The following is a 15,992-nucleotide window of genomic DNA, read 5'->3' as shown; positions in this document are numbered from 1 at the left end:
TTGAGATTGGGTAAATGTTTTCATTACATGATGAGATTTGCCTTAAAAACATACACAGCACAGACTGGGAAAAGCAAACTAAAACACTATTCTAAACAAATGATAAACAAATGTATCGTAAAAATATTTTCACAAAAATTATACCAGTACCAGTTTCTAATCATTATAGTTATTATAGCCCCTGGTGTTTCTATTTCCAATAACATGTAGACTTATTTACAGTAAGCATTAGAAGGACCTACTCTTGAATCAATGCTATAACCACTGTCAGGGGTAGACGCCAGCGTCTCAGGAGGGGAACATCTCACAGAGCCTGTGGAAGTGGAGGAGTTTGAAGAAGATGCTGCACTGCAGCAAAGAATCAGGTAGTTTCTCCAGAGCCCAATATAGGAGTCACTGCTTGTAGTAGTATTTACTTTCTTTGCATTGATAGGGCTGCTATTAAAAAAGAAAGAGAAGAACTCAGTAGAGTAAATGAAGCCTACCACACTTTACTTAGGTTTACTACTGAATTTATTTTTCAATTATGCATATGCCATTGCCTCCCAAATTGTTAACACGGTAAATGCTAAATAAGTTATTCAGAGCAGACTTGTACATCAATAATGCATGCTTTTATATTCAAATCTGTTGAACTACAATATGGTCAAAGGCATTAATTAATTAATCTTTACAGCAGATGATCTTTTTATCTAGATAAATCTGCTTTAATTTTTTGTTATATAAAGCTGAATTAAATCCACAGATGATATAAAGAGTTTATATGTTACCTCACCGAAACAATAATGACATTTACTGTATTTATTTTAGAAATCAACTTACTTGATATCCACTTGTGGAGACAGCAGCTGAAGTCTTGTATAAGCAAACGTCCAAGCATAGCTTACAGCTGTTGGGCAGTGTTTTGGAAGATTTTCCTGCTTCATGAAACTTGAGAGGCTTATAATCCATGGATCTTGGCCTTGAGTCACATGTGCAAATATCCAAATATGTGATGGACTGATCACATCAAACTGGTGGCTGATTGGGGAGGAATTCCAGTCAGCCAGAGTCTGTAAATCTATTGAACTGGGACAGTACAGTAAAGTAGTCTGTGTGCACAGAAAAGACAATGAGGCAATATTTAATACCCATGTATATTAAATAACAATCTCTTCACTGTTATTTTTCTAATAAAGTATCAGTGTTGAAACCACATCTGGAACAGATAAAAAAGTAATTTATGGGTTTTTTTACAGAATTTTTAAATGTGAACAGCTATAGAAACACATTGTTTGAGAACAAACTGATATTAGGAAAAAGAAAATCCTAGGAAAAGGCCCTTTCATGCCTAAAGATTTAATTCTTCCAAAAGATTTGTACTCCAAAAGCCTTACTACTGAATTCCAACTTGTTTCCTAATCCTAAAATCGGAAGTTTCCTTGATACTTAGGAGTTTACAATAAATACGTAAGTATGGAATTCAACTGTTATTCACTGACAGTTATTACAGCTTTCATCATGGATAAGGGGCACATTGACTCTTATGATACTGTATTACTGCAGAAAAAAGCAGTGCCCTTTGCTTTTAAGAAATTGCCATCTATGAGCAAGATGAGAAAAAACAGATAAAGACACAGCTGTCAGTGTCTATATGGTGGTGATAACGACACACTATTAAACAAAGTTTATGACAGCGGTGTCAGGCTCACAACATTCCTCAAGATTTTTGCCGTTTTCTCTTTGTGGTGATAAACTGCTGATAGAATTCGCATGAATGTACTGACACTATCATTTAAAATATATACTATTTATTTGGAATAGCTTTGCAGAATAACCTCATCTTACAAGTAACTTTCCGTAAAAACTGTCCTACCTGGTCAGCCCCCGTGAGATGTATGAAACTTTCCAGGATAGTGGCACTTAGTCTGTCCATTACATCTATAGCCAACTCATCATCGCTCTACAAAACACAGAGCAAACCAAGCTCAAAGAATGTCAAAATGAAAGCAGTTTCACCAGGCAGTCATAAGAATGGGTCATCAGCTCTTACCTTTGAAATTTCTAGAAGTGTGAACAAGGCCCTTATTTCTCTGAGAACGCTGACAGCTAATCGCCTGGTGGCAGGCCTTGTGCTGCAAAGGATGACCAAAGCAAAGCCTTCCACCACATGAAATACACTGGAATAAAGGGTCCTCTCCAAGGGAAGGGTATGGGCAGCCCCATTGGATACACCACGCTAGGAAAAACATCAGAGAAGTTAAGCAAACGAAGAAAAAATAAACACAACTAAGATACAGTTCCATTATTGGTGATGGCAGATTTAATCATAAAATATTTCGATTTTTGACTACTAGTCAAATTTTGCATTATGAGGATGACATTAGTCACTTCATTTTTTATTACGTCTCTGAATTTAGTTCAAACAAATACCAGAAGAACATCTTTATTTCACTTTCTCACAAGATGATGCAATGAGAGCACAATTAAAAAAATCTCGAGTAATACTCTTTTGTAAAAGATATTAATATAAAATTATTTGAACCCATTCTACTGGCTAGTAAAAAATGATGGGTTTCGTTCTACTGTTTAATAACTCCTACATATTTCCAGTTACACATGATGACCTACAATCTAAGCAAAACGTGGTCATGAATTAGTGTTTAGGTAATATTTAATAATTTGAGACTAAGTTTGTTTTGATAAAAATGTTGATTTAAAATAAGAGATCTGAAAGTCTACAAGCACTGTAAGAAATTTAGCTGAATTTTTATTACTTAACAAAGCCAGTAAAGCCCACTACTAAGTCTGTATGTTGATTCAAACTATGTTTTAACATCAAAGGACCTTATATAGATATACCTGAGAATCTTGGCTTTTATTGTGCATTTGGGCTGCTTGTTTCCACTGATTTATGAGCTGCACTAACATTTTTACTGCATTGTCAAGAAGCGTTGGGTGGATGTCAGTCACTTCACGCACAATAAAATATACAAATCCTGAAAGAACATCTTCCCGCCAATCTGGAAAATCAAGCATTAATGCTTGGAGTGTATTGAAAGCCAAGGCACGAAGTTCTTCATCCATATGAATTGTCAGCCTGTTTAGAAAAAATATTGGTATCATCACCCTAGATAGGCATACTCTTAACCAGCCTTTATCATATAAAGTTTGGTGTTTTCCTTCTTTACTGTACAATGTAGAACAGTTCCACAGAGATGCACTTTCTGCACTGAATAAACCTGAAACTGGCTAGTGACAGAAGGCACTTCTACTACAGCAAAATGATGCAAGGTTTAACAAAACTTAATACAAATAAACAATTTTCAAGAGAGATCATCAATACTTTAACAAAGGTACATCTTTGCATGCCTATGAACAACTGCCTTAGAGTTCAGCAGACCAGCACCCTGTGAGGTATAGGCTATTTTCTTCAAATTAAAACTGAAAATAACACATTATTTTTTCAGTTAAAGGAGATTTACTTTGGATATGAGAAAAATTCACAAAAAAATCCTCTGCATAGACTTAAAAATATGTCTAAGCCTGCTATGGTAGAAGACACTTATCCCAGCATTATATTATTACTTAATACTTTCAGGTCTTTTATATGATTTTTAACACTGAAGAAGAGTGTTAGAAAAATCTTATTCTCTTACGTTATTACTAACTTTTTATATATTCAACTTAACACATTATATAAAAATGAATTTATAATTTCAAAGACATAAGCTGTTCTGTATTTCTGTGCCAAGACTATTCTTGCATTAAAAATTTTTAAAAAGTCTGTCTCAACTATTTATCAGTGCTGATAAGGTACATTCAATTTAAACTGAGATAAGGGATGGAAGAATATGGGTAGCATTGGATCAAAAAAATGGGGAAAAAAAGCAGGATTAGTAGAGAAAAATAATAAAGTTTCCCCCAAGAGCCTGTCTCAAATTTTGGCAATGTCAAACAAGAATGGCTTTATGAAAATTTATAGTATTCTCAACAGAAAGAAAAAGAAAGGGAAAAAAATATCATAGCAGTAACAAAAAGATAAAACAAGTTCGAAAAAACAAAGCAACAGAAATAAATTCCTACTTCTCAAAATACTCTCTCTAAAAAAAAGTGCAAGGTCTGCAGGATAAATTTACCTCCTGCTACCATGGCCAGTAAAACTTGACCAACTGCATAAGGTTGGCAGGAGGAGCAAGGACGGAGTCTGCATGCAGTGACTCACACTGCATAGTGAGTGCACTGACAAACGTGCACACGCAGCATTTAAAAAAGAACATCCACTGAGAGCAGAACTCCATTTCTCTTACCTTGCAAGCAATTCAATGAGGTCAGTCCTACTCATGCCATCTGGAATCAGTCTTGGGATAGCAGCAATGCAAGTTCTGAACAAATCTATCTTAGGTTTCCTCTCACCCCTGCAAAAACAGTTTATAACCAACAAAGAAACAGGAAAATCTACTTCAGTACACCAGACATATATTTTTGATTTCATGCCAAAACTAATAAGGTAATAAACATTTTTATCAATAATCAATGAAACTAACATTCACTTAATAGTCAAGTAAAATTGTAACACATTAATGATGGCATCTGCAACATTAGAGCATAAAAATAATGTGATGCTACTGTGACAGCAAAAATGCTGCAATTCAGTACATACGTAATCATGTCTTCTGGTTCTTTATTGGACATCTGCACACTAGTCATGCACATGGGCCTTCCAACTTCTTTGTCCAAATGCCTAAGAATGCTATCCAGTGCTTTTCTGACTTGAGGATAGTAGATGGACATCCCTGAAAAGCCAAAGAGTTCCATCACTTTTTTTCATATTTTTATTAAAATATCTGCCAGTTATTCAGCTTAGGACAAATTTCTTATTGCACAGATGACATGAAATACATACCTTAAGTGTCAAAACAAATGGATGTATATATGAAATATACATCTATAAATATACAAATATGAGATATTATACAAAAGTAGACGTTTCCTTCAGAAAAAACATAAGCAATGAAGTAACCATTAGTTGCTTCTCTGTTTTCTCAATTCTAAGGTTTTTAGTTCTAGTTTAAATTTAGTATGTTGAAACAGTCCTTTAGAGATGACTACCTCATTCACAGATGATCAACAGAGCACAGGGATCAAGACTGTCTTACTCTGCCCGGCTGTGAGACATTTGGGTCATTTTAGAGTGACATCAAGGGAAAAAAACTTGCTGTGCTATTTACCACACCAACTGCACTCAGGCTTCTTTGTGCTTATTTGGCAAGGCAAAACACTTCAAGAAAAGACGTGGATTTGGTCCGAGACACCAGAGGGTCAATGTTGTCTAGCAGCCCTCTCTAACGAATCAAAGCAATTCTTGCTAACAACTAAAATGAACACATAAATAAAGTTACACAAATGTACTGCTTGAGAATAATTAAGAATATATGCATACATATTGAAATGCCAACTTAAAAACTTACAAAAGAATACAACATACCTATAACTTTTGCTTCCTCATCTGTCAGCGTTTTATTAAGAAAAATTTTCTTCACACGTAGAGTATTTCCTGAAGGAAGAACAACTCCTGTTGTTGGCATTGGTGGTTCACCATCTTTTTGCTGCAAGCTATCTGCTATGACAAGGAAGACTCTGAGGCCAATATTCATCCTCTTCAAGAGCAAAAAAGAGACAAAAAAAGGAAGGAGAAAACATAAGAAATTACAATATTGAAGCAACACAGAGATAAAATACAAATTGCATTTTTCCTCTCTTTTAAACAAACAGCAGTGCAGTTCCAGTAGGATAGGCTTATTTAAATGTTACATATTAGGGTAATGAAAGTAACAGGAATAAAGTTTAAGCTTTCAGTGCCACTCCAAACTCTCATTCAAGAGAACTGACTTGGCCCAGGCTAAGATAGAGAACATTTTATAGTACTGAGCACTAAAGGACTTGATATGAACCTCCAGAGCAACACACTGAAGACAGACCTTGCTGAAAATCCCATCTGTTAGACTGGGTCTTGAAGAGCTAGGTATGACTTTCCTGAAAAAAATGCTTTACAGTTACACTGTAACAAAAAAAAAAAGCTTCCTGAAATTATTGTCGAAATGAGTCTTAACTGTAGAACAGCTGCTGGGTTGCTCACCTGAAATCAAACAGCAACTGTGCACAACTACAATTACTTCTTTAGTGTTAGGAGAACACAGAACACTCCTTCAGATAATCATTAATCCGCTTTTAACTTGGCTCAAACATAGTTAACCACTTCCCTCCCAAAAATCCCCCAATGCCCTCTTCTCAGGGCATGCAAGTAATGAGCTTTTATTACCTCTGGATTAATAGTGAAGGTTTTAGGTGATTTTCCAACACTAAGAAGATCAAATATTATTTCTTTCATTGCAAAATCCAAACGTTCCTATAAAGGAAAATAGATTAGTATGATCATCTCTTTTCTGTTAATATGCATAACTTCTTGGCTTTGCACAGGTACTGGGTATCACGTCTTAAAAGCTAAAAAAACAAAAAAAGTTTAGAAAATAACCCTTTTTTCCTCTTTATTTTTATAACTTTTTTTTTTTTTTTTTAAATCTAGTACAATCCAACACAGCTCATCCCTGATATGGTTGAACCATTTCTCCTGAAAAAATTCCCAGCCAATTCATCTCAGATCAAACATATTTCTACGAATAAGATGAGCTTTTATAGAAAACTAAAAATTAGGGATAAAGAGAAGCCCTAAAGAATAAAAAAGTATTACACTATAAATTCAAAAAAATATGAACAGTGATGAGTTATGTATTCTGCCTCATCCCTGTATGACCAAAAGCAAATTATTTTGGAAGCTGAAGCACAGACAAGCTATTTCTAAAACAGGAAAAGATGTCTATAATCTATAAGGTTAATGATTAATGAGAGTTCATCTTGTGAGATTGTATCTTGCATTTTGATATCAGGACATGAGAAGTACCTAAAATAATATAAACAATAATGTAATGCCAACTATACACTACTGCATTCATTGCACACTATTTCTATCTATAGAGGCCAGTCTCCAGGCTAAACATAAGTGGGTAATACTGTTCTAATGCTTTGTCCCTTATAAAAATATCATAATGGATATAGTAATTATATTAGTGTACTATATAAATATATGTATACACACACAGAGCTCCCAACAGTGCAATACAAATGTAAATACTAATCATCATAATGTTCATACATAAGTTTTTGAAGCTTAAAAAAAAATAGTTTTGCCACTACTAGAAAGAGAATGAGTTCTTTCGTTTGTTACACATATTTGGGGAAATTCTACTCAAGATATGAGACCATTAATTCAGTGCAAATATTTCAAAAACTAACCTTAAATTTACATTTCTTCCAAATTATGATCACCCTCTTATTACAGCTCTACCTAGATGTACTCTTACCTGAGCAATGAACTGAATAATCTTCACAAATATATTCAGAGGTGTGTCTCGTGGGACCACACTACGCGATCCTTTTGGGAAAAGTGCTGATACAATGCTCATGAGACGGCTACAAGAATTTAGAAACAGGAAGAAATAAAAAGGCCTTTTAAAAATCGCTCCTTGTAATAGCACAGATGCTACAGTTCAAATCTGGAAGTGTGGGTGTGTGGCTACTATGAAATAATACAGAAGCCTATGACAGGTAGGACCACCTACAGGAAGTACAACCCCAGCTGTCACAGGCAGCAGGATCGTGAACTCTGAAACTCTATGAACTGAAAAATATCCTGTTTTAAACCTGTTACTAATAGTCAGGAGGAGGGGCAAAATCTGAATGACTATTCCAAATTCTCATTATAGACAATTATAAAGAAAACCTTTTCATTTCCAGCCCATACTTAGTGATGGACACTTCAGACCCGATTTGTTCTGGCACCATTAGTGCCTTTTAACTTTAATAAATTCCCTGCTGATCTCTGTGCCCTCTTCTATCCCTGCAAAGACAATTCTAGACTCTATTCCTTCTTTCCATCAAAATACTGAAGGGCTTCTGGTTTTCTCTATTATGACAAAATGTTTGGTCCCCTGTTTACTTGACTAAACTATCCCTGAGCTGGCTTCAAGATCTCTTCTGTTACCACTAGGTGGGAATAAAATCTCCAACAATCAATAGTTTAAAATACTTTACATAATGAACTTACCTTTGAGTTACAGTGTTGCTTTCACATTTAATTCTAATAACATAAACCCACAATAACCTATACAAAGATTCCAGTGCAACTCGGGACATTTTGGGATCTTTATTCTGTAAAATAAATTTTAAAATACAGTTATTGTTGCCTGTGAGACACTGACAAAATTAATTATGTTTATTTACTTTTGAAAATAAACTTTTTAACAATGAAAGCAGATGGGTTTAATACTGACTACAAGGTTTTGATATTTTTCATAAAAACAAGCCTGTATTGCATATTTCCAATACTTCCTAAATTTTAAACTAGTAATTCCAGCTCATTTTACACATCTCTAACTCTGAGGGCAGAGCAGTAACTAGAAAGCAGATATTCCTCTTGAGATGAACACACCAAGAGCATATTGCTTTCAAGAACTTTTCTCAGAAAGGCATTGGCAACAAATACCTACTTCACAGCAAACTAATTTATAGTTTGTCTAAAACAGTGGAGTAGCTGCTTTGGATCAGGCACAAGGTCTCATTCCATCACTCAGTCTGTGACAGCAAACAGTAGCAGGTGCAGAAGAAAAGAATGCAAAACAGGGCAGGCACAGGATGCTTCTCTGGGTGTGGCTTCACACAATGTAGACACTTCCTGCAGGCTGTATTAGTGTTCACCCACTTTCAATGAATTTTTATTGTAGCAATTATGCTGCCTTTTCTTGAATTAATATAAAATCTTGCAGCACAATTCAGTCTAAATTATGTACTGGGTGCAAAACAATTTTTGTCTTTAAGCTGCTACTATGAGTCTGTCTTTGCTCCTCCAAGCTCTTAAGCTGTGTAAAACAGTAACTAACATTCTTTATACCAGCTCCAGAAACCTCCTTTCCAAATAGGGATTCTTGGAGTACTTACAATCTAGAAGTGTCCAGCAAGATTCCGGACTTGGCCATAAGTATAAACTTCCAAATATAATAAATGATTCCCAGTTGCCAACTTTTTAGGCATTATCCCAATTCAAACTAACAAACCCAAACAACAAAAAAACAACAAAAGAATCCTAAAACCACACCTTCCAATCTCCAGTGAAGTCTCTCTGTTTCAAGACATATCTATAAGATGACTTGAACATAATTAATTTCATATTTTGTGCCACAAGCCAGTGAGTCAGAATAGCAGTTGACTTAGTCCTTCTAGGAGAAATGGAGTGCAAATTCACAAAAGGTGTAAGCGGAACTACAACCATACTGTTCAAAAAGAGATGGTCTCATTCATGGTTCTCTCCTCCACAACCTCAACACTCCCTCTGCATTAATCCTAGCAGTAAGAAAGTCCAACTTGCACCAGTAAGCTGATCAAAGTAATTTCATGTCCATGTCTGTGTAAAAGGCTATATACACAAAGGAGAGTAATTTTGGTGGCTTTAACACAGGTGGGTCCAGACTACTAGTTTTGGCAACATCTTATTTTAAGAAAGGCTAAAAGCCTATCACAGAATCACAGAGGCAGAAGTGGTATTTCAAAGTAGTACAGACAAGTAACATACATGACTGACTACCAGAATATTAGAGGGAATAACTTAACCCAGTTTACATTGTGGTAACGCTGTTCTACCCTCCCTTCACACTCATCAATGTGTGCTGCCATCACCTCTGAATTAGCACCTGTAACTAGGCAGTGGGTGAATTTAGGAAAGTGATCTGGACAAAATCTACCCAGTAAGAAGTTACACCTGTCCCTGATTACTATTCACACTCATAACTGTCCCACTGTTCAGTTAATTTACCTGCAGTGCTACTCTGAGGAAGAAGCAAATGTAACTGTACCAGAAGGTGAGACTGTAATAGCTTTGATTCTAATCACCTTAAACAGCAAAAAACCCACAGTATTATTACTCATTGTATTTAATTTACAGGCCAACAATTACTGATTGTCAAAGTAGGCTGGGGAATTCATTGGTACATGTGTTATCAAAGTCTATCTGAAATACATCTGGAACTGAGTAATGCTCCAATTTTCTTATTTCTGATACTCTACAGGAGCACTTAATTTAGAGGCCCAGAAGTAAACCAAAAAATTACTGTTGGTGTTCAATCATCTAGTAAAAAATGGTAAATGTAGCAGGTATTTTAATAGTAATATAGCAGATATTTTAATAATGTATAAACAACATTCCATCTGTTAGCAGGTGTATCATCCAAGAGAGCTAATTCTGAGTAGTTATGACAAAGTTTGCTTGATATAAAGAATAAAAAGGAGCAGATAAAGAGGCATTCACCTTTTAAAAAGAGTTACAAAATAAATCCTGCAGTACTTTTATTATTTTAAGCATTGAAAGTTTTCATTATCACTTCCTATAATGAAGAACTAAACAAATATGCTAGAAGAAAATTGCTTTGGGGATCTGAATTATAGCACACTTTGTGTACACCTGGTGTTAACATGTCAGTATTTCTTTCTTCTTAGATGTTACAGCAAAGAGAATAAGGAATAGATGGCTATGTAATTCAACAACCTGGCTGAATTTTAGTCTTTTTTTAGATTATGTCTATCAGATTTTAAAGTGCTGTATATGGGGTATTTTTTAAACATAGCTTAGTTTAAAATCCTAAAACTTTTAACATAAATTATGGTATCAGCGGACTATGAAAAAAGTTGTCAAGAACAGTATCTGTTACAAAACCAAAAACGCAAGAGCAAATTATGGTGGTTTTACATGACACATTAAATGAGTCAATGAAACAAATCTCAATGATGGCAAGAAACAAAATAGCATTTTTTCCATGTTAGTCAAATGTAGTCACTTACTGAAGAAAGTACTTTTTAATACTGATGTTAAACTTTTCTTCTGTTCTGAACTAAAACAATTTCTATTTTTTAAAACCTGCAAAACCAACAGTGTAAAAGTCTTTCAAGTTAGTGCACCGCAAGTTGTTACAGTAAATCAGTTTCACATTTCTTTTATTGTGAAAATGTTTCTTCAGTTTGCTCACATGCAAGACACTTTTTGAAATGAAGTAACAAAAAACCCCATACATCTGAATAGGTAGTTATTTCCAGTGGAAACATGCACTGCTGTTCAGGGAAACCAGCTGTGATATTGATAATCAATCTTACAAAGCCACACTTTCACCCCCAAGGAAAAATTGGTATCAGACAATTTTCTGATCTTTCTCCTTTACTCCCTGGCAAGAGAAAAACATCTTTGAAACATTAGCTATTCTTAGTCCTGTTGCTTCTTAACAGTACTAACAGCGATTTTACAAAGAAAGGAAAGCACAAAATACAACAAAGAACATAAACCAAAACAAAAGTATTTACATGAGACAAAGCAACATTTCACTGAGTTACAACAACATATTAACTCACCTGCAGTGTTTCTATTTGTTTTCTGATACTGTTGTTAGATGGCATCTAAATAAAGCAATGTGAGACAGCAAAACATAACAAACATGAGAATGGAAGGCACATGCATGTTAGATGAAAAAAAGCACAAAACCAACAGATAGCTGTCTAGCAAGGACTCTATTCAGTAGAAATAAAGGGTTTGCTATAGTGGCAGAAAACGTTCCTTCAGCTTTCAAGGTTTTGTGGTAACAGACACTATGGGTAAACTGTGAAAAAAAAATACTCTTTTTCCAGCCAACACTGGTGCAGAATGACAGACACTGTTCTCTCCCATTTCTGCAGCTTTTAAAAATGTTCCTTCTTCTCTCCAAAAGAGGTAGTAAAGATACCACAACAACTCAGATTCATCCAAGAATTTATCAACTTTCTGACAAACTTGCTAGAATTTGTCTGTCTAAATACTAGTCAAAAAAAGTAAGCAAAGTGTTTTACAGTACTGACCCAGTGTTACTGTCTGCTGAACAAATTCAGAATTTTGCCTACACTACAGTGTGTAAAAAAAATGCCTGCTGGGCTCAGTGCTGAAGCAGCATCCCAGCAGCTTTGTAGGACAAAGCCAGCTATACATTTATTTAAAAAAAAAAAAAAAGCCCTTTAGTACACTCCTGGTCTAAACTGACTCTTACAACTCACTGATGTGCTATCTGCATTGGTCCAGACCACTAGGTTTCCTCCTTTCAGCACAGCTAGGATGTTCTCACCACACACTAAGCCTGCTTTGAGGATAACTAAAGGCAATGTGCACTGAAACCCAGCATAGAGAGTTTACAAAGGCCATAAATACTGCCAGGTTTAGAATTTAGAGCACTCTCAGGAGTATTATCAAATTTAATGTAGCACCAGAAGGTAAGGCAGGGTATGAACAAACTCTGCATCAGGTACTATGGGGCAACTGCAAAGGTGTGAGCTTTCACACCATGGCAAACGGGAAATGGCTTATTTCAGTCACCAAAGTGTGACATGCTGTTCATGGCTAAGTAAGAGTTTGCAGTGGGCAATCACAGGGAATAAAGAGAGCACCATGAATCCACGACCTATGTTACCTCTTGGTGAATTGCTAGCATGCCTGTGCTCTTCACAGAATATCCCTGAGACAGACTCTGTGTGTTATCATTATTTCAATTCCTAATTTTTTAATGCCAACAAATATAGTATGGGTAGATGAATTCTATTATTGCTCTAAGTATCTCCTAGTAACTCTCAAAATTACTTTATTAGTTACAAAGACACTAGAGGCAATGGATTCAGAATTTCTTATTTTATTTTACATATTTAAATAACTGCAAATAAAATAATTTTAGTCATTAGAAAATCAGGAAATAAAATGGGGAAGGGGAATCTGAAAGACTAAACTGCTGTGAAATTCAGATTTATAAATTAATGAGATTACTTATTACAGAGTGCATGCATTTAATTAGCTTCAGAAACAAAGGAACACATTAATTCATAAGACACATGAGGACAGTGGGGGTGTATTTTTCAAGATTAAGCTCAACAAAGTTTCTGAACTAGGTAGGCACCCAAAAAACTTGATAGTATTTGGTGCGCCAAATTAAACCAAATCATAAAATATCCTAAAGAACTCATTGATGGCATAGCATCATAACACTGCAAATTCTGAACTGCAGAAATTCGTATGTGGAATTTCTGCTGAATAGAGCCTTACAGTAAATGTGTTAAGCTGTTAGTGGTTAACAAAACTAAGTAAAATATAAAATGCATGCTCAGCAACTACCAGTTAAACTCACTGGCATTTATAGTTTTAATACATCCATTATCAGCAATGGACATTATGCCAGAAAAAGGCAACTCCTAGATTGTAAGGAGTTTTTTTGAAAGCTTTAAAAAAAAAAGCACAAGCAGCCTCCATAAGCAAAATAAACCACAAAACAAAAATCAAGGCAAATATTGCAAAAGAACTGCAATAATGTTAGATGAAAAATATACAGAACCCAACAAGCAACAGAAAGGTGTGAAAGATGTTGTAAGAACAAAATGACCCTTAAAAACAATCCAAGCAGCTAAACCGTTTTCCTTTTGACCTCATGCCGGTTTACGTATTTTATGAATAAGCTTCAGAATTGTCACTCATACCTAACCAGAATCAATGTTGTGAAGGAGGATCAAAGAATTTATTAGCCTTTTCAAAATCAATACATTAGGCAAAATCATGAATAATGTTAATTATAATCAAGGAAAGAACATGTACAACAACTAATGCTACAAGAAAGTCACTAATTTTAAGTATCTTGATGTCTTTATCAACCAATTGATGCTTACAATTATATCAACAGAAGTCACAAGTTAAAGGGACACTGTAATTGTTTGTTTTAAATAGGTATCACAGGCTGTAGATATAACATCTTTTCTGGTCTCACAGTTCATTTTCTATTCCTTCAGTAAGTGAATAAGAGAGAGAAATTTTGCACTTCCTATACATTCTACTCAGAAGAGCAGACAAGTCACTTATTTTCTCACATATAATTTGCACACTAAGAATTACAGGTTGTATTTTTTCTGGCATGAATAGCCCTTATTAGCAGACACTTCTGCAGATTTTACTCAATAAAAATTATAATCCCCAAGGGGACCACACTTATTTCCAACATGACACAGTATCACAAAAACTTACTACTGAATTTAATACAGAGACTTGAAACATTTAATTTCTTTTTAGAAAAGTATTTCAGTGTCCTTTTAAACAGCCAAATATTATTTATTGTTTATTTGGCACAAAAATGCTGAGAACATATTGTAATAAATGCTAGTGATTTGCAACAGTTCCTAAATTAAAAAGGATTCTTACCTTTAGATGTGACAAACAGTTCTGCAGGAAAACGTGCCAGTTATTTAAAAAAAACTGTTTCTGACTGACACACAACAGGCAGGTGATCAATGGATACAAAGCCTATGAGTAGGGGGGAAAAAGAATTGATCAAATTGCTCTTTTCAGACCTCCTAAGTGTTGTACATTGAGACACACGGTTGTTGCCTCTCACTCTCACAGTTTTGGCACTGCATGGCAGCCTCTCCCCCGCGCTGGGACACTCGTGCCAGGCACAGTGCCCTGGGTAACCTCCTGGGTGCTGTAAGAGCTCAAGGTGTCACACTGCAGCAGTGACACCAAGGTGAAGCTCATCCCCCAGCAAGGCCTGATCTCCAGCAAGGACTGAGAGCAGTCTGACCCTTCATACAATACTCATGCTTTCCCTGCAATCACAAGTCTCAATTCATGTAGTCCTACATGCTGGGCAGGTGAACTGCCTCCAAGAATACTCAGGAAAAACATCAACTCAGTAAAAACTGAGGCAGACTTTAAGTTGTCAGAAATGCTACTTCTACTCAAGATCTAATTTTAGCGAGGAATGAGCCATGATATAATTTAATTTAAATAAATCTGTGAATATGCAGAGTATGATTTAGCTTTGCTTTAGTAATATACAATTTGTTTAAGTACCACATACTTTAACACATAATGGTGATTAGTACCAAATCTGACTGCAGATTTGCTTGTTATGAAGCAAAATTAAAGGATGAGTAGGTAAATTGTACTCTGATACAATGTTTCTAACTTCATAAATAAAATGATATTTTGAATACTAACATCAACCACTTTATGTTTTTCTTACATAAGAAGTTTAACCAATACAATGATATATGCTTTATATGTGCAGAATACTAGAAAGTAAAGCTTGTCCCTGACATGAAAGTGAGAACAAAACATTTTAAATTCACTTGCACTTACTGAATATACCAACTGAAATGCAAAAATTAGCTCTACATTTTCAGCAAAGTGAAGTGAATCGACTTGAAACATGGCTGCCATAGTCATCAAAAATAACCAAATAGTGCATAAATAAGAAATAATAAAAAAAATTGGAAAAAGAAAAACAGAAAGAGGAGACAAACAGAGCAGGGCTATTAAGAGGATGCTATTTTACTGGAAAAGTCTTGTCTGGCACTTGCATCTTTTAATTAACCCTAATTTAAATATATTCACACTCTCTGAATGCAAGTTTTTTATTAAAAAAAATTAGGTCAAATAACTCAGCTAAAACCCACTAAAATAATCAAAAACAAGTACTGATTTTAAGACAATCTCACATATGAGATAACAAGAGCACATATCTGCACAAAGAAACAAAGCAGAATTAGAACAAACGCACATACACTGTGGGAATTTAATTATACTGAGACATTAAGATTTAAATTAACATGGCTGATAAGCTTTTCCTCATATAGTGTACTAGCTTAAGAGCCTAAGATGAACAAAATAGAGAAGTTGAAATATTTCTGTAAAATACCAGCGAGTGCTTCTTTCTTGAACTCAATTCAAAGGTAGTCTGATAAAGCATCTCCACAAAATTTTTCAAACATGGCACATTCACTTCATTTTTAACAGCCTATTAAAAAAACACACAAATTAATGGGCTGAAAAATTTACACAGAAGGCCATTTAAATATAC

General features: G+C 35.0%; 1 protein-coding gene across 11 annotated transcripts in view; it reads right to left on the bottom strand.

The window, feature by feature from the left end:
- FRYL (FRY like transcription coactivator) overlaps positions 1 to 15,992 on the bottom strand; it is a 170,776-nt gene that overhangs the window by 61,706 nt on the left and 93,078 nt on the right. For 7 of the 11 annotated variants that reach the window (XM_069014158.1, XM_069014159.1, XM_069014151.1 and 4 more), the window contains 14 exons: positions 15,831 to 15,929; positions 14,333 to 14,434; positions 11,488 to 11,532; positions 8,144 to 8,247; positions 7,401 to 7,509; positions 6,302 to 6,388; positions 5,468 to 5,639; positions 4,643 to 4,775; positions 4,290 to 4,397; positions 2,842 to 3,079; positions 2,033 to 2,218; positions 1,856 to 1,942; positions 823 to 1,091; positions 243 to 438 (listed from right to left, as the gene is read on the bottom strand). In XM_069014158.1, the coding sequence (XP_068870259.1) occupies positions 243 to 438; positions 823 to 1,091; positions 1,856 to 1,942; positions 2,033 to 2,218; positions 2,842 to 3,079; positions 4,290 to 4,397; positions 4,643 to 4,775; positions 5,468 to 5,639; positions 6,302 to 6,388; positions 7,401 to 7,509; positions 8,144 to 8,247; positions 11,488 to 11,532; positions 14,333 to 14,434; positions 15,831 to 15,929 (1,935 nt within the window). The remainder of the gene's footprint in view (positions 1 to 242; positions 439 to 822; positions 1,092 to 1,855; positions 1,943 to 2,032; positions 2,219 to 2,841; positions 3,080 to 4,289; positions 4,398 to 4,642; positions 4,776 to 5,467; positions 5,640 to 6,301; positions 6,389 to 7,400; positions 7,510 to 8,143; positions 8,248 to 11,487; positions 11,533 to 14,332; positions 14,435 to 15,830; positions 15,930 to 15,992) is intronic. The other 4 variants (XM_069014156.1, XM_069014161.1, XM_069014157.1 and 1 more) reach the window with 2 other exon arrangements.

The sequence above is a fragment of the Aphelocoma coerulescens genome, chromosome 4 (assembly GCF_041296385.1).
Source record: "Aphelocoma coerulescens isolate FSJ_1873_10779 chromosome 4, UR_Acoe_1.0, whole genome shotgun sequence".
NCBI classification, from domain to species: domain Eukaryota; kingdom Metazoa; phylum Chordata; class Aves; order Passeriformes; family Corvidae; genus Aphelocoma; species Aphelocoma coerulescens.
This window is presented reverse-complemented; position numbering and strand designations above follow the sequence as displayed.